General features: G+C 42.2%; 1 protein-coding gene across 8 annotated transcripts in view; it reads right to left on the bottom strand.

Annotated features, from left to right (window-relative positions):
- Positions 1-24,512, bottom strand: part of STIM1 (stromal interaction molecule 1) — a 177,276-nt gene that overhangs the window by 15,341 nt on the left and 137,423 nt on the right. For all 8 annotated transcript variants that reach the window (XR_014795931.1, XM_084894174.1, XM_084894175.1 and 5 more), the window contains exons 4-7: positions 19,987-20,098; positions 15,969-16,084; positions 6,738-6,915; positions 2,578-2,755 (exon numbers count right to left, since the gene is read on the bottom strand). Coding sequence is in view for 7 of the 8 variants with exons in the window: in XM_084894174.1 (XP_084750300.1) it covers positions 2,578-2,755; positions 6,738-6,915; positions 15,969-16,084; positions 19,987-20,098 (584 nt within the window). In the remaining variant the exon portion in view is untranslated. The remainder of the gene's footprint in view (positions 1-2,577; positions 2,756-6,737; positions 6,916-15,968; positions 16,085-19,986; positions 20,099-24,512) is intronic.

Below are 24,512 nucleotides of genomic sequence, written 5' to 3'. Positions count from 1 at the left end.
TATTTTCATAATAATTAGGAGGCAAAATATTGCAAGGATGGGACCTGCCTCAAACACAGCCTTCCCCTAAAGACAACTGCAAAATTTTGAAGCTATGAGGAGCAGAAGGTTAAAGAGCTAAGTTAAAAATCTCCAAGTTGCCGAAACCGGTTTTGCTCAGTGAATAGAGCGTCGGTCTGCGGACTGAAAGGTCCTAGATTTGATTCCGGTCAAGGGCATGTACATCAGTTGCAGGCACATCCCCAGTAGGGGGTGTGCAAGAGGCAGCTAGTCGATGTTTCTCTCTCATCGATGTTTCTAGCTCTCTATCTCTCTCCCTTCCTCTCTGTAAAAAATCAATAAAATATATTAAAAATAAATAAAATAAAGCCAAAACATAATAAAAAAATCTCCATTGGCAGAAATGAAATATCTCATAATCTTTCAGGATTAAGAGAAAGAAATCCACCAGCTCTCATAAAGTTAGGAAAGAACTTGCCTGAGACACTGTGACAAACGCATGCTAGACCAAGTCTTACTAAAACTACAACCCAATTCCAAAAGAGCTCAATCTCTGATTGACTTGAGGTGATTAATCCTCATCCTATATACCTAACAGAATGAAGGGAAACCCTATATCTGATGGAACTTAAATCATCTGGAACCTCTATTTTTTTTTTTTTTTTGTATATGCTGTCTAGACTTTAATAAAAATAAATTACTAGATATGATAAGAGGCAGGAAAATATAACCAATAATCAAGATAAAGAATTTCTATAAATGATTCAGATATTAGAGTTACCAGACCAAGACTTTAAAATAAGCACAAATGGAAAGTTAAAGAACAAAACATAAGTGAAAACATAGAAATTTTAGAAAGGGAACTAGAACTATAAAAGAATAAAATGAACATTCTAGAACTGAAAAATACATTATCTGAAAGGAGGATTCCACTGAATAGCTTAAATAGTGCAATATTCACAGCAGAATACAGGATTAGAGAATTCAAGGATAGATCAATAGAAAATAATCAAACCAAAATATGGAGAGAACAGAGCTGAGTCTAAGAGACAAATGGAATATAGTTAAAAGATCAAACATAAATATTGGACTCCCAAGAGGAGAACAGAGAATGGAACAGAAGCAGTATGTGAACACTAAAGAAAATGTGTATTTTGTAATTTTTAGGTAAAATGCTCTTGATATTGTTAAGGTCAAATTGAATAATCATGTTTAAATATCTTATATCCTTATTGATGTTTTTGGCTGCTTATTATTGAGAAAGGTATGATTAAATCTCTCATTTTTACTATGTACTTGTCTATTATCCTTCTAGTTTTTTCAACCTTTGCTTTATATATTTTTAAATAGGTAAATCCAAATTAAAGATTGTTACATATTACTGTTAACTCACACACTTATCATTAAGGAATATATTTTTGTCTCTATAATACTTCTTGCACTAAAGTCTACTTTTGCCTAATATTGATACATTACCTCTGCTTCACTTTGCTAAATGTTTGTATCATATATCTTATCTCCTCCTTTTGCTTTTAACTGTTTTGAACGTTTTTTGGAGGGAGAGGGTGCAATGGAATGACAAGCTAACATGGAAATGCAAAGAACCAAAAAGAGCCAAGGCCATCTTGAAGAAGAATAAAGCTGGAGAGTCCCAAATAAAATGGTCAATAAATTTAAGAAAAGGTGTTCAATATTACTAGTCATTAGGGAAATGAAAATGAAAAGGACAATGAGATACCACTACATCCATACCAGAATGTGAAAAATTAAAATGCCTAAAAATACCAAGGTTGTAACTCAACTACCAACTCTCACACGTTGCTGGTGGTAGTATATATTAGCACAACTTTTTTAAAAAACTGTCTAGCAGTTTCTAATAAAGCTAACAGAAATAAGTGCTATGCCCTCCAAGAGACATGAGCAAGAAGGTTCAAAAGCACTGTGATTCACAAGAGGCAAAAAACTGCAAACAACACAAATGTCCATCAAAGGAGAACAGATAAATGATAATAGTAAGCAATGATTATTACTCAGCAATGGAAATAAGCCAGAAATCACTCTATGCAATAACATAAATGACTCTTACAGACATAATGTTGAAAGAAACCAAACACACAAGAATATATACCATATAATGCCATTTATATAAAGTTCAAAATCAGATGAAACTCATCTGGCTTAGAGATTATGGCCATAGTACTTTTGGAAAGAATTGTGACAGTTGACAGGGAAAGGCAAAAGTGAGCCTTCTGGGTGTTTAAAAGATCCTGTGTTTTGATCTGAATGGTGGTTACACAGGTATATGCACAAGTAAAAGCTTGCCAGCTGTATACTTATAATCTTTACACTTGAGTCCATGTAAATACCTCAATTAAAAAATAACAAAATAATTGTTCTCACCTGTTACCCACTGTTCTTTGAAAATCACAGTGACCATTTCTTTTTTTGCAACTTTTCCATTATTCTTACTGGTAAGAGTCTAGTAACTCTTCAAGATATTCTTTGAGCCATATTTCAAAGTCCAGACTTTTGGGCCCTGCCCTTACCCATTGTGTCCAAGAATGTGTAGTCTCCTACCTGCTCCAGCTCCTCCTCAGCATATTTTTGGCGACTCCGCTCATTTTCAGTGCCCTCCCGCAGCTCCTTCAGTCGCTGGGCTTCCTGCTTGGCAATGTTGATCTCATCTCGCAGCTTCTTCTCCAGATGGACCTTCTCCACCTCCACTGTGCGGTGCTCCTCCTGGGCCTTGTGCAGCCTGGGGGGCGATGAGGGAGCTGGAGGAGGCCAGGCAAGGGGTACCAGCCACCACGCCATGAGTCATGGCATCAAAGAGGAAACTGAGGGCTCCAGCACTCAGCACATATTCTCCTTATTCTGTTGACTCTCTGGCTCTAAGTTAGTTCAGTGCCAACAGAAACCAGTCATTACCACAATTCTTATACTGGCCATCTGTTTGCTGCCAGAAATACAGTCTGTGAAGCTAGGTTCCCAGGTATTCGAATCCTTCCTCTAAGGAGTCTGACATACTAAAATTATAACAACTGTTAGTTTATGAGATATTTCACATCTGTCCTTCCTGCAGATAATGATATACTGTATCATTATCAGCTTAAGACAGGCGTGGATATAAAGGCTTGGAAAGGGGGAGTAACTGCAGGTAGAAGCGAGACTAGAATTCCAGTCTGTATGATTTAAAATTCCATAGTTATTCCCCTTATACAAGGGTGTCTGGAAGGTTCAATGTAAGTGTAGATACCCTGCAAGCTAGACCAAAGATCCAGAGAAAGCCTGATGGCTGAGTTATGAACAAGGTGGAGAGATTTAAGGAAGGTGAGAAAGGAACCATTGAGCTATCCAACCAATGCTTGGACTCATGAAAACCTGTTACCAGAAACATAGAAAAATTAAATTCATACCAAAGGGGCTAGGGAGAGCTTGGGAAAGCTCCCTGCTTCTCCAAGGCCTGAGTTTCCTTCCTCAGTATCTTCTATGGTGGGTAAGATCTCAAGAGCATCAGTTATAATGAAAATATATCCTTCTCCCCACCCACACATTCCCTCTGTTCACTGGCAAAATCTTCCATCCATCCAAGTAAGCCTCCTTCCTTCCTCTCATTTTTCTTCCATCTACCTATTTATATTCATTCATTCATTCATTCACTCACCAAGTACTTTCAGGTGTCTACTAAATGTCCAGCCCTGTGCCAAGCTCTAGATATATGGTGAAGAATTAAAAAACAGTCCCTGCCACTGAGCCATTAATTATCTAACCTAATTTAGACAAATAGATAACTGTACACAATGTAATAAGTTCTACAATAGGTAGACATACGAGGTGTTGCGTGAGCCCAAAGGATGGAGTCATTAACTCCACTGAAAGGGTCAGGAAAGGCAAAGCATCGGCTACAACCCAGCAGAAACAGTCAGATTTGCTAATCCCTCTGGAAGAGGGAAAGGACTTAACCTCTGTCAGGTCTTCCTACCTTAGTAAGTTACATCAAGTTACCAGGAGACCAAGACTGAAGGGAAAAGTTGTGATAAAGAAGATGAGTGATGCATGGCTTAAACATGAGGAACAGCAGAAAAAGGATAGGCTGCAGAACAAACAGGGCCACAGAGAAGAGCATGGGCCACTGAGTTAGGAGGTGAAACAGAAGAGACAGAAACAGAATTCAACCTCTAAAAAATCCCAAGTCCAGATTAGTCATCGATATCTGAAACCTCAAAAGATGTGGTGGGATAAGCGGGAAGGAAAGAAGAAATGTCTAGGCTGCTCTCCTACTGCTGACAAGCTGCCGTCTTCTGCCCATTTGTCCGCAGAGAAAGGGAGTGGAACCTTTTCAAAGTACACAGGAGGTGGCGCTAAAACATAACTAAAACAAATCAGAGGCGCCATTTCCTGCCCCATATCCTTCTCTGGTTGAATACCCTCCTTTATTGTATTCCTTCAAGACACAACTGCCTAAAACTACACCATTGGAGATTCAATTCTTCACAGAAATATTATCCTCTCTGAAAGCAGTCTCTTGAGAAAAGCTTAAGATAGATCTGTCTTCATGTAGGAGGGAACTCCTTTAAAGTAGAATCAAAACTGACCCACTTTTATAGTCTTAACAGGATCTAGAAGAGATGAAAATCAATAAGTACTATTGGGAGCAGAAATTGGGCAAATAAAATGTACTATCAGGCCTCGCCCCACTCCATCTCCTCCAAAGAAGACTGAGCAGCAATCATTTAGCATTACAGGTAAGAAAACTGCACAGCCCTGGCTCTAAGCAGTTATGTGAGTATGGACAAATCTGTTCCCTATACCGAGCCTGCTTCTTGGTTTTTAAATGGAATCAAAATTCCTGCCTGCCTCAAAGAATTATCTTGAAACCTAATAAAATCCTAACTGGAATGTGCATGTAGTATTACATTTATCTAACAAAAATATCAGGAACTTTGAAAAAAAAAAAAAAAAAGCAGCTCTATGATGGCTGGCAGTGTAGGCCTATTAAAGTAAGGAGGGAGGAGGTGGCGCGTAGCTCTGGACACTGTCAGAAAAGGATACATGTGTACACATGTGTAATTCCATCTCTGGGGATCTGTGCATTTGTTTCTCTGAGTGCCACAGTGGTCATTTAGCTCTGTAGGCCTTAGGGAGCAGGGAGGGCTGGAAGCTTAGTTTTATCCCCAAACTTGGAATGTCTCCTAGTTTTCATTCCAAAGGTCTAGATTCTTTGCCTTTGGAATAAAAACAGAACATGTTTTTCAGACAAAGGAAGAATGAGGATTGCCCAGACAGTAGCATTTAGTCCCCAACTGGCAAAGGGCAGGATCGAGGGGTCCACTAAAGTAGCGAGGACTCAGCTTAAGAGATAAATCTCCTCCTTTTACCCCTAGAAACCGGGCCCAGGGGTATGAATCTGATCGGACTGCCTTTACTGAGGCAGTGCCCTGCGGGTGTCAAAATTCCTAGCTCACTGATATGTGAACCCAAGCAAGGCACTAACCCTCTCTAAGCCTTCATTTCTTCAACTCTAAGTAGGGATAATAATAATACCTACCTAACTGTGTTGTGATTATTAATAACAATAATGCATTTAAGTGCTTAACAGTACCTAGCTCACAACAAATTCTTTCCTTATCTCTCCAAAGAAAATAGTATCTATCATTAAAAAATAACAATAAAGAGCCAGACTTCATTTCCTTTTACACAAATTTCTACAAAGACTTCCAAACTAGAATCCCTAGTCTGCAGAGTAACTTTCTAAAAGATAGTCTTTCCTCTTCTCAAAAGCAAAAAAAACAACAACCCAAATTACTGCATTGACTCTCTGATACCTTTTCAATCCTACTAAAGTTCTCCATATGAGTTTTAAGGCACCAGGGGTCTGGCCTCACTACACATTCAATTTTAACTATCAGGACCTCCCTACCCATCTTTCAAGGCCTCCTCCTCAGCATCCACATAATTCATCCCCTATCTCTGTGCTCTTTCAGTCCTTAGAGTTGTTATCCCATAAGCTGGCACTGAATCACTGCACTAAGTGTGTGCTCACTGCTCCTTCTTATGTGTGAGTTTTGTTGACCCAGGAGTAGTGAATTCCTTATAATTCCTAGCACAGTCCTGGTTCTTAGATATCAGGAAGTACTTGGATCAATTGGTACCTTTTTTTCCCCCACAACTAGCTCTTCAACGGTAGTTTTATCTAGACAGAATCCCAGACTATCAGAGCTAGGTTGTTAACATTCTCCTAGTTTCATATTACTGATGAGGAAATAAGTCCTAAAAGGGAAAGGGATTTACCCAAAGTCATATAACAAGTGAGTACTTATGAGATTTGGGAGGTATTGGGAAGACAGACTTGTGAAGTTTCTCTGGAGAACAGTGAAAAACAGTTCATTGTATCTATTTCTAAGGGAAAGGAATCAAAGGTAGGGCAAAGCATAGAATGATCCCCTAGCAAGGCATCCAACCAGGGAAGCTCAAGACTTCTGACAGCCACATATTTCTTCCTCTGAAGCTCAGAGAGAAAATAGATAGAAATAAGCTTCTGTCCTGGGGAAGATTACTTGCCCATGCAACTGGAATGGCAAGAACCTGGACCCTCAATTCAGTTTTGGAAGGATAGCACAGCCTGGGCAGCCATGTAAATGTGGTCTCAGGGACCAGGTAGCCCACAACCCAAGTAGAAACAGGAAGCTCCCAGGAGCTGGCCACACTGGGGCTGTGGAGAAGGGGCAAGGCCTCACCTTTCCTGAAGGTCATGCAGACTCTGCTCAGCTCGGTGTAAGCCCTCCAGATCCTTCATCATCTTCTTCATGTGCTCCTTGGAGTAACGGTTCTGGATATAAGCAAACCAGCAGCCGCCAACGCCAATAACAATAGACACCACCAGCATGAAGTCCTTGAGGTGATTATGGCGGGTCACTGCCAGAGAGGAAAGGCATGGTGAGTCAGGCTGCCCACTGCACACAGCCTTGCAGAGTCCACTGCACCCCCTCTTCCATGAAGCCTTTGTTTCTGTTCTTAGGCACACACTTGCTATATACTATTACAGTAAACTCTCTGCCTAATTCTCTGCTAAGTCAAGAATTAGTTTGGAAAGGATAAAAGGCCTTAGAGCAGTGGTTCTCAACCTCTCTAATGCTGTGACCCTTTAATATATTTTTTTCATGTGGTGACCCCCAACCATAAAATTATTTTCATTGCTACTATTATGAATCGTAAATATAAATATATGTTTTCCGATGGTCTTAGGCTCTATAGCAGCGGTTCTCAACCAGGTTGAGAACCACTAGCAGGGTCACCTAAGACCATCAGAAAACACAGATATTTACGTTATGATTCATTAACAGTAGCAAAATTACAGTTATGAAGTAGCAACGAAAATAATTTTATGGTTGGGGGTCACCACATGAGGAAATGTATTAAAGGGTCACAGCGTTAGAGAGGTTGAGAACCACTGCCTTAGAGCAACATGGGAAACCTATTAAATCATGTTTCCCTAATATGCAGTGAAGAGGAGAGCACTAGTATCTTCTCAATACATGCCAGCCATCCCTGGTCTGCAGTTTTGGTCCATGTATCCAGATGCAATGGCTTTCATTCTATAGGGTAAGCATGCTAGGGTGCATGAGCAGGTAGAAGGGGATGGCTGGTAAGAATATAAAGCCAAGTTGCTTAGAGCTTGTGATCTGGCTGTGGAACTGAGGTTACCACAGGACCTGAATTACTAGGCTATTATTTACACACACACACACACACACACACACATACACACACACACAGGGCAAAGTCCAAATCAGGTAAAAAATCTGTAAGTCTCATCTATAGAGAGCATTTCTAGGCTATGGCTCCATCCACAGACCAGGTAGAACGGGAGTAGCTAAAGCAATTGGTATGTATAAAATAGTCCACATGCCAGGAATAGAGGGGCGGAGCTACCTGCTCGAGAATGCCTGGCAGCAATTTGGTGAAGTGGCCAGGGCCCCAGCCACCACCTGGGATTCAGAGTAATAATCAGTCTCCAGAGCAAAACTGAAAAGCTAATCAAGGAATAACAGAAGATAAGAGCAAAAGCCATTTCCTGAGAATTTAGCCAACCAGAAGAGGGGCACTCTGGAGTCTGACATTGTTCCTAGTATACTGGATCTGGGCCCAGGGCCACAGTGCAGGAGACCTGAGAGAGATACCTAAGGAGAAGAGGACTGCTTCTTTACTCCACTTGGGATAGAGTAGCTGTACGCTCAGAGGACCCCGGATGTGGTGGTCAGGGAAGGAAGGAAAGAGGGAATGACCTCCTGTGCACAGCAGGTTACCCTTAAGTTGGGGAGGGGAAAGCAAGACTGACAGGATCCCAAGAAAGAGGCTAATGGAAATCTAAAAGGTCCCAGGTGGAGCCACCAAGGTAAGGAAGGGTCTAAGACACATGAAAATGAGGCCGATTGAGAAAAAGTGTCATATTCATAGCTCCTCACTGAAAGACTGAGCAGCAGGACATGGGGAGGGTGTGGGATCAAAGGCAGATTAGCACATTCTATTTCCATCCAAGAGAGAGGAGTTACTAGGTCTGGGATGGAAGCCATGTCCTTTACATGTTTATGCCAGATTCTCACAGAGAAAACTAAGGGTCTTCTAGCAGCCATCTTCTAGCCCAGTGGTCGGCAAACTCAGTCAACAGAGCCAAATATCAACAGTACAACGATTGAAATTTCTTTTGAGAGCCAGATTTTTTAAACTTAAACTTCTTCTAACGCTACTTCTTCAAAATAAACTCACCCAGGCTGTGGTATTTTGTGGAAGAGCCACACTCAAGGGGCCAAAGAGCCGCATGTGGCTCACGAGCCGCAGTTTGCCGACCACGGTTCTAGCCTCCAGGCAAGCCTACACTTCCATCTATACTCAAGTCCTCATGCTCCTCCCTTTAGGTCCCTAGAAGAGATATCTCTGCAGCACAGTGAGTTGCCTTTCTTTCTGGAACACACCAGCCTCCTACACAGTCTCCTGTTTGTTAAGGACTGTTAACCTTGTCTTCCCAAGGGTTCTCAATTCCAGGGATTCTCAATTCTACACTCCTACAGAAAGTCAAAGGTATTCTTGCTCAAACAAGACTCCATGCAACCGGCACCTCCAACACTTCAGATTTTTAAGGTGGGCATGCAGACGGGGTGCCAGTCCCTTATTCACCTTTGTCCAGATCAATTTGGAACAGGATGGTATTATTTTTCCCAGCTTCGCAGTCTCATCCAAGTCATGAATATGAATTCCAAATGGCCAGGACCAAAGATTGGATGTAAGGCAGTGGTTCTCAACCTTTCTAATGTCTCGACCCACAGGTTGAGAACCACTAGCAGGGCCGCCTAAGACCATTGGAAAACCCAGATATTTACATTACGATTCATAACAGTAGCAAAATTACAGTTATGAAGTAGCAATGAAAATAATTTTATGGTTGGGGGTCACCACAACATGAGGAACTGTATTAAAGGGTCGTGGTATTAGAAAGGTTGAGAACCACTGATCTAAGGTAACACTGTTCCACTTATCAGTACTCGCTGGATCTCTTCAACCAGTTTTGACTTTACTTAAATATAAAGCATCCACCCTGTACACACATCCTTCTGCCTTGTCAAATGCACAGGCGAAGTTCAGCTATGCTGTCTGTCACATTCCATGAGCAACCAAGAGTGGTGGGAGAAAAGGAATCTAATATGACTGATTTACTCTGTGGCCCTTGATTGTTAGTTGTCTGTATACCAGTGCCTAGCACAGCACCAACTAACACACAGAGGTCTTTAATAAATATTTGTGGGATTGAGTTGTTACTGATCAGCCTCAAATATATTTCCCTCTCCTTAGTTCATATAAGAAAAGAACGGAAATAAAGTAAATATATAATGTATCAGGCATTTATATTCACCATCTTTAATTCTCACAACTACTCTCTAAGGTAGAGTATTAGTAGTCTCATTCTTTAGACCAGAAAACTGTGGCTCATAGGAGCAATGACTTGCTGGAGTTCACAAAAAGTGGCAGATCTAGGATTCAAATCCAGATGTGCATGATTGCATGATCTTTCTACTACACCCACTTTGTCATGATTTTCATATTCATGCAGCAGGTATTGTTTCCACTTTGTTATGTACAAATATCTCTCACCATGGAGAGGCCTATATCTCCAAGGCCTCAGTTTTCCCTCCAAATAACATCTTGGGAGCTGACTGTGGCCTAGCCATCAGGACAGGCCTTTAAAAGGTTAAACACAGGCCTCATGTAGAGAAATTCTGCCATCAAAGGAAGCATCCTACACTAAGTATTAAGAAGTCTGGGTTCTATGCTGTCCTCTGCCCCAATTTGTTATGAAATTCTTTTTTTTCCCCTCATTTTTTTATTAAGGTATTATATGTGTACATATTTTATATTGCCTTCCCCATCCCACTCCCATTCATGCCCTCACCCCCCAGTGTTTTGCGTCCATTGGTTATGCTTATATGCATGCATACAAGTCCTTTGGTTGATCCTTTATCTCCCTCACCTCTCCCTAACTTTCCTGGTATAATTTGACAGTCTGTTTGATGCTTTATGTTAAGAAATTCACTTCCTCCATCTGGATCTCAGCCTCCTCAGCTGAGTTATCATAGAATTGCTAAAGAGATCAAAAGTGTATTTGTAAATGAAAGCGCTTAGAAGTGTTTTGGAAACATTCAGATGGACTTATCCAATAGATAATTAAGAATGTGGATGTGGAGTTTGAGGAAGAGATGGGAGCTGGAGAGGCTAATGTGAGAATTATCAGGTCCCTTCAGAGGAGCCCTGACCTGACCCCCAGAGTCCTAAATAAAACTATGATGATTAATTTTATGTCAACTTGACTGGGAAAACATTATTTCTGGGTGTATCTGTGGGGTTGTCTTTTTAAGAGATTAACATTTGAATCGGCAGACTGAGCATCATCCAATCATCCTCAGGCTGCTGAGGGCCTGAGTAGAACCAAAGGTGGCGGAAGAGTGGATTTGCTCTCTCAGCTTGAATTGAGACATCCATCTTCTCCTGCCCTCCTACATCAGTGCTCCTGGTTCTCAGGTCTTGGGACACAGACAGGGATTTACACCATCAGCCCTCTGATTCTCTGGCCTTTGGACTCAGACTTACTCATCATCTCCCTTGATTCTCAAGCCTTTAGAATTGGGCTGAATTACACCACTGGCTTTCCTGGTTCTCCGGCTTGACAGTACAGATCATGGGTCTCTTGGCATCCACAATTATGTGATTTATTAAATTCCTATAATAAATCTCCTCTTATTTATATCTTTATACATATCCTATTGGCTCTGTTACTCTGTTGAACCCTGAATAATACAGAATCTATAAATTGTTGTGTAAGAAAAAGATGGGGAAATACAGAATCAAGTTCTAGTCTATGCCTAACTAATGATGTACTTCTTTCCATCATAATCCCACTCCCATTCTTCAGTTCCTACCTTCCCAGCCCAGCACAGTCCATGGAGATCCTTCCACTCCTCTTCTCTGAACTAGGATCCATCTCTTGGGACAGGTAAACATGACTTATCTCTAACTATCTCAGGGACTATCTGGTATGTTTTTCAGCTTTTATGTGAGTCACCTTCTTTCTGATAGTCTGTGAGTTCCTCAGGGCCAAACACAAAACTAATTTATCTTTGTAGCTCAATAGGTAGCATAGAGCTTGACCAGAGCAAGTACTTAGCAAAGGCAGTGAGAAGAGGTTTTAGCCTAAAAAAGGGGGTGAGGTTGTATAATATAAAGTGCATGTGAAGGGCAAATACCAGCTCGTAGGACAGTGGTTGGCAAACTGCGGCTTGCGAGCCACATGCAGCTCATGAGCTATGGTTTGCCGCTCTGTTGACTAATGAGCTTGCCGACCACTGTCCGAGGACATGAAGAATATAGCCAGCTGTCCTACACAGCCCCTACACAAGTTCAGCTTTCAGCATCCTCCTTGCATCCAGGGAATATAACCTGGGCAGAGAGACAATGGAGTTTTCATGAGAACAGAGGTGGTTGGCCTAGTGAACAAAGCTAACCCAGGGAAGCTGGCTGGGACCTGAGAACCCAGAGGGTGGCAGAATTCCTAGCCTGAGTGCTGTAAATAGATTTTAGCAAAATGAGGTCAACTGTTCACACAATCAGGCCTAAGGCAGCATAGGAGAGTATAAACTAATGAGATGCTGACATGTCAACAGAGTCAGGGGTAATGGTGAAAATTTTCAAGATTCCAGTTAGCACTGAGAAGTGAGCCTCTAATCATTATCACTTTCTGGAATTCCCTCTCCTAATTTACTGCCCATAATACCCTGCCCCAAGCAGCTATAGACATTGATTCCTACCTGCCAAAATATGTGCTAAGAATTTCTTTTGTCATTTACAGAGCCTTCTGTGCTGAGGTATCTGTTTAATCTGGAACAGTTATCTCTGGGCCCACCTCCTTTCTAGTTATAGCCCCAAGAGTGCTTTAATTGCCTCACTTATCCAAAGATGCCCCATAGGTAGCAGTTCTCCCCACAACCAAGCTGGAAAGGATTTTCTCCCAACTCCCATCAGTCCTGTAGCTCTGGTGAGGCCCAGCCTCCTGTATAACTTCTAGCATACATCACTTGACACCTACTCTTTGCTGGCCCTTTGCTAAGTGCTGATGAAAGATGAACAAAGTTGTTTCTACTCCCGGGGAGTTCCCAGTTTAAATGGTATCAGATAGGGAAACAGAATTTTATAAAGGAGGCAGGTACAACGGGCTGTGGCTTCCCAGAGGAGAGTAAGAGAGAAGGGTTGAAAATACCAGTAAGAGGCTGGAAAGGCATTCTGAAGAAGGTGGAAGGGTGAGTTGGAACGTAACAGAAAGGAGAAAGAAGGTAAGATAGAGGTGACAGACCAGAGCAAGCTTTGCCAAAGAGGCAGCCACTCCCGCTTACCAAGGACTCTTCCCTATTATCTGAGTCACTGAGGGAGGAAGACAGGTATAGTGTTGTCTTTTCCTCTCCACAGCTTCCCTAACCCCGACAACTGCTTGTCAGGCCTCTCCCTGTACTCTTCTCAATACTCCTGCTGAAGCACCAAGGATACAGTAGTCCGTAGTCAAGGACTGACCTGTACTGCACACTGAAAATAGTAGCTACCATTTGTTTAGAAGAAACTGGGGAATATAGAACCTTGGGAATATACTCAAGGTCACAAAACTTCTGATGACAGAGCCAGTTTACTGGGTTTCAAAGCTGAAACTCTTTATATAATAATTTGTTTCCTCTAGAGAAGAAGAGGGTGGGACTACAGAGTAGAAAAGAGTACTGAATATAAATTAAAGACTGGGGTTTGAGTCATGGCTCTGCCATTTAAATGCCAAATGAACTCTAAAAACTCACCTCATCTCTCTGAGCCTCATTTTCTCTGAGAAATTTTTAGCCCCTCAATGAATGATCTGCTACCAGACGGAGACATCACCTTAGGCCTCCAACTGGACACTACCTTGGACCTTGGTTTCTTAGATCATACCTAACACCTGGCTACTGGCACAGTTAGGGCAGCCACACATGGGCCTCCAAGCCTAGAGCCAACTTTGCAGGGTGGAAAAGTCTGTAAAGAGCCATGTGCTGCTCTGTGGCCACATGGAGAAGACTGAGCTGTCATCTACTATCAACAAATGGGGACCCTCTGCTGAGCCAATGTGATCCCTTTTCCCTCTTCCCAAGCTTTGAAGCTGCTGTGAGTAGATGGGTCCTGCTCACTCGGCAGACCCTCCTGGCTACTGCACAACGATCTCTGCTTTTAAGATTTCTCACATCTCAGACCAACAGCAGGCTTTTTATTAAGGGAGCCATGGCTGGCAGCTGTAACTGGCCCAGGTTCTCTGGAGTATTTATCTACTATATGCCTTATGGTGAGGCATGAGAACCATAGCCCTAAGAACTCATCCAGGTGAAGAACACAGGTCAGAGCTAGCATAGGCCCTCATTCTAAATCCTGCATGGGCACTGGACAGGGAACAGCACTGGACTAGAGGTTTCAGTCCGTGTTCAGATGAGAAGACAAAGCCTAGAGTGACACAGAACAAGGGATTCTTTGCAGAACCCCACCAGGCAGGGCCCCACCCTTGCAGTTTCCTGGCAAAGAGCTTCCTAGTATTTTCATCAGATTCCAGCTGGCAATTTTCAAAAATTTTCTTTAATAAGAATCAGTAGGCAAGTATAAAAACAATATTTCACACCAGGACAGCTGCTGGATTCCAAAATTTTAGCTCCCAGCTCTATCTGAGTCCTTGAATGAGAGAGCTAGTAACAGCCTTACTGACCAAGCCCATTTACAGGTGAGGAACTCTAATTGTAGGCAGAAGAAATCACTTGATAAGGCAAGGGCCACAGAATTCCTAAAGGAAAAGGATATAGATAGTAGTAGGAAGGAACAGACCTCCTGTCTTTTACACAGGACCCTTATCAGCCAAAGGGTTTTCCCACAAAATTATAGAATGTAGCAGCTTGAATCTTAAGGATCCATTAGCTCAATTGTTTCATGACACAAATTAGTAAATACATCCTGAGAAAAGTGACCTACACAAGGTCACACAGTGAGTGGCAGTTTTGAAAAGAGACCAATGTGCATTCCTAAGCTTAAGTTCTCTATATGAAAGGCCAGGAGTTACAAAAAAATCTAGATGGCCCTGGCCGGTTTTGCTAGCAGTTAGAGCACCGGCCCATGGACAGAAGGATGCCGGGTCCAATTCCTGGCCAACGGCATGCACCTAAGTTGCAGGTTTGTCCCTGGCCCCTATCAGGGCACATGCAGGGGACAACCAATCGATGTGTCTCTCTCACATGGATGTTTCTTTCCCTCCTTCTAAAAAAAAATCAATGGGGAAAAAAATACCATCAGGTTATGATTTTTTTTAAAATCTAGATGTACATAATAATGATGACTGAGATATAATTCATACACCCTGAAATTCACTCTTAAAATGTGCAATTCAATGGCTTTAGCATACTTACAGGGTTATACAACCATCAGCACAATTCATTTTAAAACATCATCATTACTCTATAAAGAAATCACACACCTATTACCAGTCACTTCCCATTTTCCACTCTACATGCCAGCTGCTTCTCTGGACTAGTCTTTGGCTCTATAGCATTCTGCTGCTGGCATCCTCAATTGATGCCAACAGATCTCAAAGGACAGGGGGTGAACCCTAAGAGCCTGTTTGGTCAAGGCTAATTTTCTAAGAAATATTTCTTAGAAATATTCCTGATTTCACTTAGAATAAGAGGAAAAAAAAGATGTCAGGCTCTTGCAGATCTTCAGGAACTGGACCACTTGATAACTCCTGGCAGAAGAGAACACCCTTCCTTAGGCCTGAGTGTGTCTCTATTGCTTCAGTGAAAGCCTACTTAGTACTACTCCTTGGTGGTCCAAGGACACAGATGTTCACAATTACTTCATACATTCTGCACACCCACAGTGAGAGCAGGGAAAAGCAAAATAGCATTCAGCCCTTATCGGTTACTTTTATCCCAGAGCATAACTTTCATATTTTAGCCTTTGTGTTCCCAGCAGGTTGTCTCCTCCACCCAGAATGCCCTCTCTGGCCACCTGAATGGAATACAGCCCTATCCCAGTCACCTCTTTTATGGTATGCCTCCTCCACCCCTTCTCTGGAATTCAGAAGCACTGTGTACCTCTCTAGAACATTCGCTTTATCCCCTTGGGGCAGAATATGATTCATCCAGGTCTTCCTACAGTTTCCAGCACAGCACTGGCACAAAGCAGATGTTTCATTAATGTATTTAATGAAGATATGTTGATAACTGGCTGGACTAAAATGTAAAAACCATTTCATATGTCAACAGCAGCAGGAAAAGTAGAGGCAAGTGCACCTAGCAGACCCAGGACCTCCGCCCAGCCACCCCAACAGCCTTGGTTCCATGGCACAACAGCACCCTTCTCTCCACAAGACTCACAGAGAGGAGGCCCGAAGAGCACCGTGTCCAGGGCCTTCAGCTGCAGCTTCTGCCGATGGCTCCGGTCTGTCATCTTTAGCACAGTCCCTGTCATGGTGGTGTTGGTTACAGCAAGCCTGTTGAGGCAAAGAGTAGGCATTCAGTTCTCTGCCAGCAAAGCTAGGAAGGGTCCTGGTAAAACTCCTCACCTCTTCCAGGAACACTTCCAGGACTCCTAGCTCCTGGTAATGGCTCCCTTCTGCATGCTAGAATACAGAGTCTATACCGATGGATCTCAGTGGTGAGTATGCAGAGACTCATAACGTTTACCAAGAATTTGTTCACCCTTCTCCACATGTCTACCTCTCCTGAGTATCCTAGTCTCTAAGGATATTTATTCATTTGTGACCATTCCCAGACCAAGGTGTAAACTTTCCATGTGCTTCCCCTTATACAGATTATCCATTACATATCTGTCACCATTTATAAGTGCATCCTCCTGTTCAGTCCTTGTCAAAATGTCACGCTACATGACCCAGTGATTCTAGAGTCCTCTGAATCATCCTAATCCTAACCCAATTAAATATATTTAATGATGAATATATTTAACAGTCATAAAATATAAATCTGCTGATGACAAATACTGCATATCTTGTTAGCTTATACTTGAGTCACCATAATTTACTCCCAATCAGATACTGTAATGTTTTATGACCTTCAATCATATTGTTAATAATAACTCTAATAAGAGAGGTCCTATAAACAAGAAAATGACCTTGGAAAAACTGAACTTTGTTTCTCTTCTACTAGAACACAGTGGGTATAGATATAGGAGGAGAGTCTAAGATATGAAAGGTTGAAAAGTCACTTGTCCGCATCCCACAAATGAGCATTTACTACTGTACTAGTCCATAAGGTCAGAGCTCTCTTTTGTTTTTATTTATTTATTTATTTATTTATTTATTTATTTAAGAAATCTCTCTCATCCTCTCTCTCTCTCTCTCTCTTTCTCTCTCTCTCTCTCTCCCTCCCCCACGTCCCCATACCCTACATGTGCATGAAATTTATGCACAGGCAGGGTCCCTAGGCCTGGCTTGTGATCAGGGCCAATCTTCCCTGGCTGCCAGCAGCCGATCCCGCCCTCTAACCACCACCGCTGCTGGTCTCCCTCTGTGTATGGGATGACCAGCGGGGCAATCGGGGCTCTGGCACCACGTCCACTGCTACCCAACCCTGGTTCCCATCAGGCGATCAGAGCCTGCCAGCCGTGGGGAGAGGAGGGACTGAGAGGTTGCCGGCAGGCTCAGATGATCAGGGCCTGCAGGCTGGGGGCAGCTCTTATGTTGAGCATCTGCCCCCTGGTGATCAGTGTGCATCATAGCTGACTGGTTGGTCTCCTGTATGGTTGATTTGCATATTATGCTTTTCAAGAGGAAGAGAGATGGAAAGAGAGAAACATCAATGATGAGAGAGAATCACTGATCAACTGCCTTCTGCACGCCCCTTATTGGGAATCAAGCCCACAAGCCATGTATGTACCCTTGTCCGGAATTGAACCTGGGACCCTTTCATCCACAGGCCAATGCTCTAACCACTGAGCAAAATGGCTAGGGCTAGAGCTCTTTTCAAAAGCGTAGTTTTGTTTCCCAGATAGAAAAGAGGCTTCTAACATCAGAGTGTGTGTTTATACTCCTGCCTGGGCATGCAGGAGCATCTATTTCCTTCTGTAGTCTGGGAAGCAATCGAGCCCACCTACAAGAGAGGCAGGAGACACTGATGGGAAGTAGGGGGACCAGCTCTATCAGTGAATGACTCACTTGTCCAATCATAAGCTGCTCAGTCCCTCCCCAAGGCCTCAGTTTCCTTCTGTATAAACTTATGTAAAATCAGATGCTTCCTATAAGCCTGAGAATCTTGGAGACCCTCTTTAGAGCACTTCTACCAGATGTACTGCACTTCATCTGACTGAGCAAAACAAGTGTCATCTTTTGTACAGTCTATTTGTCAAGGAAACTTATGAATTTGACTGCTATCTACTTCTAAGCTATGAACAAATAAACACCATATATGGCTAATATTTAGTAAGCAACTACTGTGTATCTTGTACTGTTCTGACACTACATTCATTACCTAATTTACTTCTCATGATTTTAAGAACTCAGTTCTATTATTAGCTCCACTTGACCAATGTGAAAACTGAGACTTAAAGTTGAGTAACTTGCCTAGTCACATAGCGAGTAAGCAGCAAAGCCAAGATACAAACTCAAATCTGCTGGATTCTTTCCATTGTATCATGCTGCCTAGTGATGGGCTTAGAACCATCCCTACTCTATGCACTGAAGGCCCCATGCTTCCTGATATTACTAGAGTACCACAGCTTGGCTTCCGCTATTCCTGAGCCCAGCCTAGCTGGATCTGGTCTTGGAACTAATCCTAGCCACAGGAGGGTTAAGTAAGACCATGACCAGGGAACTGACTTATCCTAGGCTTTAGTTTTAATCCAAGCATAGCCATTCCTCAAGATGAAACGGTCCAGTGATCCACAAGACACTGCCACTGTTTCCATGGGTAATGAGAAAGAAACCTAAATCCTGGTGCTTCCTGATCAATCATCTATTCAATTGCCTGTTTCGTCCATCAAATCTGGAGTTCCTAAAAACAGATATGAGGTCTAATGCTTGTCTTTGTCCTCAGGGCCCATGGCATATGGTAGGTGCTTGGTAAAGTTTGTCAAATAGAACTGAACTGAATACTTCCAGGAAATCCATCTTCAACTGCATGGGACAAGAGGGAGAAGCAGTGAAAAAAGCAGGGCACTTAGAACCAGGCAGACCTAGGTTCAAATCCCAGCTCTGCCACTTACCAGCTTGGATAAATCATAAAATATTTGACATTTAGTTTGTACAGCTAAAAGTTGGCACAATAATTCTTTTCTCCCAGAATTGTGCAATTCAATTGAAATAATAGGTAAGAAAGTACTCTATAAAGGGATGCACAAACATTAAGATTATTATTCTCTCCAAAGCAGGGAGAAGCTATGAAGAGAAGGTTACAGGCAGCAGAAGAGGGAGCAGCCAGCTCAGCTGGGCCCGGACAGCAGTGTCTGGTAGTTCTGTGGCTGGAGACTGCAAGGTGTGGGCATTCCAATTGCTTTCCCCTCCCTGTTCCCCTTTGCTGAAGCTCATAACCAGATGCATCTACATAATAAGATGACAGAATATATATATATATATATATATATATATATATATATATATATACACACACACACACACACACACACAATCAGCACTTACCAGACAGTAAGCCCTTTGAGGACAAGAACAGGTTGTTGTCACCTTTATCCCCAACACCCAGCACAAGTGCTTGGCACAGAGCAGGCACCCAGTAAATATTTGTTGAGTGAATAAGTAAATGGATTAATGACTGAATGATATATGGCACTAGTTTGATATAATAAGAAGTCCAAACAGTACTCCATCTCCTCCCCACTCCCACCCCAAGCCCTAGCATATCATGCCTATAAAGGAGAAAAGTTAGGACACAATAGCTATTGGAGGAGTCATTCCAGAGAGGAGGCGGGGTCCAATGGCAGTCAGCCCCCACCTCTGTACTATTTTAGAGTAGATGAACTGATATGCATAATTCTGGGGAGGCTAAAAGAGCCCCACAGACTCATGGGCATCAAAAGAGATAGCTGGATGAAGGGGAGTGGGTATGAAGGAACAAAGAGAAACACCACAGGCTTAATGAAATACTGTATAAAAAGTGTTAGAGTATCTAGCATGTACTAAACACTCAATAAATGGCAGCTATTAGTACTATTCCCAGTATTGGTAGAAATATTAAGTAAGAGAATGGACTCTAAGTAGCAATCTGTTTTATGACAAGTGCACAGTAGATGTGAGAAAAGGAGATGTCTATAGATTCTATCCTAAAAAGGATGTAACCTCATTTAACTGGCCACAGTAACCTGAAGGCAAGCCAACCCCAGCCCATTTCCTGCACTACAAGTGAGAGAACCCAGTTGCCTCCTGACCTTGGCATGGCATGGCCACTGAGCTGCAGCTTCCGGAAGGTCTCCTCATACTGAGGCAGCTCCACATATGTGATCAGCCACTGCACCACCTCGTCCACGGTCCAGTTGTACACTGTGGGAAAAGAGCAGCAAAGCCATGACTCCAGCATGCCAAGCACTACTCGCATTTGTTGTCACAGTAACACTGATCTTAACATTTACACATGTTTATGTGTTTAACATCTCATTCTCTCATAAAATACTACATACAAAAGGAATACACACTCAACTTTTTATTTATCTATATACATAGGGGTAGGCAAAAGTAGGTTTACAGTTGGAGAAAGACATTAATAAAAATCTGTGAATAGGGCTAACAACTTATGAACTGACTCAGGGCTTACATGACATCATTTGGATTCATCTCTCTCTCTCTCTCTCTCTCTCCATATATATATATATATATATATATATATATATATATATATATATATATATATATATATATAAAATATCATGTAGTATATGTAATTGCAGGGGTGGGAAACAGTTGCAAATATACAAAACAGAGTTTATTCTTGTATTGCTACTATCTATTTATTAATGTCTTTCTCCAACTGTAAACCTACTTTTGCCCACTTTGGGTCCCCAGAGTCTTGCCCAGAACTGGAGTTTAGTGCAGTTGGGAGCTTCTGTCTCCCTCCTGCTTGAGAAAGCCAGCTGCATACTCCATTGCCCACCCTCTCCATGCGCGCGCCTTGGTACCTCTGCCTTCCACAGTTCTTCTGAGTCTCAGTGTGCTTTTCTCTTTCTTTCTTTCTTTTTTTTAAAAATATATTTTATTGATTTTGTACAGAGAGGAAGGGAGAAGGATAAAGAGCTAGAAACATTGATGAGAGAGAATCATCGATCAGCTGCCTCTTGCACACCCCCCACTGGGGATGTGCCCGCAACCAATGTACATGTCCTTGACTGGAATCGAACCTGGGACCCTTCAGTCCACAGGCCGACGCTCTATCCACTGAGCCAAACTGGTTTTGGCGCTTTTCTCATTCTTTTTTTTTTTCCCCCCTCTTCTTTAATATATAACTTTATTTCTGGTTGCTTTTCTCATTCTTGACAGTCCAGTTTCACCCCATATGAGTCTGGGTCCCCAGAGTCTCACCCAGAACTGGAATTCAGCGCAGTCAGGAGCTTTTCTCTCCTTCCTGATTGAGAAAGACAGTCGCGCACTCAGTTGCCAGTCCTCTCTACATGCGCGCATGTCTTAGGACCTCTGCCTCCAGTAGTTCCTCTGAGTCTCAGTGTGCTTTTCTCTTTCCATCTAGTTGTAGAATTTCCACTCATCCAGCCTTTCTGTGGTTCTGGAGAATGTCCATTTTGCCTTTTAGTTGTAGTTTTGAAATTGTTGTGCGAGTAAGCAGTTTAGGTGTTTACCTATGCTGCCATCTTGTTTTTCCCCTATCATAAAAAAACTGTCTTTTATTAGAATGCTGTTCTAATTTCCCTTTAATATTAGTCTCATTCATTTTGTTCCCCCCATTGTCTATTAAATAGAGCTTCATATACAGTGGCATTAATAAGAATTTACTCAAAGAATAACTACTCTAAGTGAGAACTTCCAGAAATGTTCTGACTATGGGCTAAACAGTAGTCTTCTTAGACTAATATACCAAGGGCAAACAACCTGAGATCTTAGGTTGTTTCTGTCACTCTCACATAAGATAGAGAAGTAAGATGGCTAGGCCCTGTCCCTTCATTCTTCTACTTCCCCTATAGTAGAACCCAGCACTGGTCCAAAGTAGACCCTCAGACAGATATCCTGAATGAAATAAATTTGAAGGCATAAATGCTCCAATCTCTTGATGTTCTCAAGAAGCTACTGGAGCTCAGGAGGAAAATTCTGAAGCCAATAGACTTTGGAGATAAATTAGACTATTTGCAGAGACACTGGAAGTGAGAAGGGAAAGGTGCCATGGGACTAAATGAAGCAGGTATAGTGCCCTGAGGCTACATCCTAGAAGACAAGACGCTAGAGGTTTAAGTGAAGAGTGCCTTGTCATTACTTGGTCAAATTTCTAATTCCCGACTAAAATTCTGTGTAGAGAAGAGAGTAATTAATTTCCAAGAGATATGTTCAAATCCTAGGGCTTGGAAAAGGAGGGATGACAGAGCTGGGATTAAAGAAGCATTACAGAAAGTAGAGTGTACTAGTCATTATTCCTGAAAATGAATACATAGCCACACACATTACAAATATGATCATTTACTATGGTTTGGAGTATCAGGTAATAAAGGCGTAGTAGAGTGACACAGACATGAGGCAGGCAGACAAGTGCTAGCCTGTAACGTACAGAGAAAAACACACTCCTGCCACTGCTGCCAATAAAGCTCAGCCCCGTCCAGGACAAAGGGGCCTTTTTGCTGGGCATGTGGAGTGGAAAGAAGTCCACTTTTTTATTGCTAGAAAGGCCTGAGGCCAGTGGTACTACAAAGGCCTTTTGTCTACTGGGAGGACGCCTTGATACAAGCCTGAGCACAGACCTTTGGCATGCAGGAACTTCTCTATCTGTACCCTACCCTGAAGTGGAGACAGGCAGGAGTCATTCCAGACCAGGGTTTCTCAAGTCTCTGCACCATTGACATTTTGGACAGGGTACTTGTTTATTGTAGGGGAGTAGCCTGTGCATTGTAAGATGTTTATCAACATCCCTGGCATCTACTCACTAGATGCCAATGACATGCTGCCAGTCATGACCATCAAAAATGTCTCCTCGGATGTGAGGGTGATCTGGCTGTGACATCTGTCAACCCAATGATCACCAGGGTTAATTGGGCTGATCTGGCTGGCTAGGCGGGTGTCCCCCCTCCTCCCTCACCGATCCATGTGCTGCACGCTCTGCCAAAGACGACGACTGAGGAGAGGTCCGGTCTTTTATCAAGGGTATACGAGTAGCTGTGCTCCCCTGCTAGAACCTCCAAACAAGCTCTCAGAAATGTCTCCAGATACTGCCAAATGTTCCATAGGGCACAAAATTGTCCCCAACTGAAAACCACTGTTCTAAACAATATATTAGGTGAGGCAGAGGGTTTATAAGGGAGTTGCTGCAATCCAGTGAGGAACAACTCTGAACATACTCAGTGCTTTAGAGCTAAGCTATAGGGAAAAGGATAATGGTTCAATATGCCAGGCCAAACCTCAAGACAGTTGGTTTTAGTTTTTGTTTTCTGTGTTCAACATTCTGTTACCTAGGCAGATGCCCTACCTAGGTAGGGTGTGGCAGCATGGTGTTGTCCAACCAGAGTCACTGCAGTCTCAATAAAATAAGCCAGGATGGGCTGCATTCTTGTCAGATAGTAAACCCATGTCCCAGCATGAAGAGCTCACTGAGCAGTCAAGTTGAGATATCATCAGAGTCCTTTGTCCCTACGGTTCAAGTACCTAAAAATTAAAATGCTTTCTCATTCCAGAAGAGAAAATGAGAAGTTTCTCTGGGCCAAAGTGAGGAAGAAGGCAACAGCAGGTACAGAGAGTCTGTAGCTGTCAGTGAAAGGCAAGGAGAACTTAGTACAAATAGAGGCTCCAAAGAAATCACATGTCCAAATCCTAGTAGGATATTCAAACCAGAGGTAGTCTACGATCAGTCTCTCATCCCCCTGAACCTGTCCATGTGGCCCTTAGAGAGATTAAAGACTAAATCTCTAGGAAAAACAGCAACATTACACAGAATCAGAAAAGGCTAACCCCTAGATTTAATGACAAAATCTACCTGCACACACTTGGAGCACACACTGCCAATATATGAATATCTTTTTATGAATCAGATTCATGTACTGACATTAGGTATAGTTTTAAAAAGACATAAAAATTAAAGTGGGATATAAAAATAACTGCAATATAAATACAAGCTCTAGTATTTTCTTATGACATCCCAACTGATTGTCTTGTGCAGGCCCTGCTAAAATGTACATACTGCCATCGGAAACTACAGGACTAGCAAACTAACTGATCCCAACACAGATGATCTGCACTTCACAGTTTTTTCCTAGAGGCTGCCTCTGCTGTAGCTCTTAACTTTGGAGTCCTCATCTAGAATCAGTATCTTGTATTATTTATTTATTCATCCTTGAACCTTGCTCTCAAACGTCTAGGTCTTTGTTATTTTCAGAAAAGCTCTTTTCCCGCTTCTTGGCCTCCTAAGCATCAACTAATCCTTAAAAACCCAGCTCTACCGCTTCACTTAATGAAACTCTTTGGAGCTTATTTCAACCCTCCTCATTATAAAACCTAAAAAAATAACTATTAGCTCTCCCTTCTCTGCTTACTTAGCATTTTCTTTATATATACTTATTTTCTTTCATGTATGTTATATGGTTATTTAGTCATATCTCTCTTCTCCATTATGCTATAAGCAATTTGGTAGGGAACATGTCTTTTCCATTTATGTATTTTCCAGTATCTAACACAAGACTACCTCATTCTAAGTACTCTGTAAAGTTTTCTGAATGAACAAAGGATATATATGAATGAATGAATGAATGAGCAA

This window comes from Pipistrellus hanaki, assembly GCF_964339955.1.
Source record: "Pipistrellus hanaki genome assembly, chromosome: 9".
NCBI lineage: Eukaryota > Metazoa > Chordata > Mammalia > Chiroptera > Vespertilionidae > Pipistrellus > Pipistrellus hanaki.
This window is presented reverse-complemented; position numbering and strand designations above follow the sequence as displayed.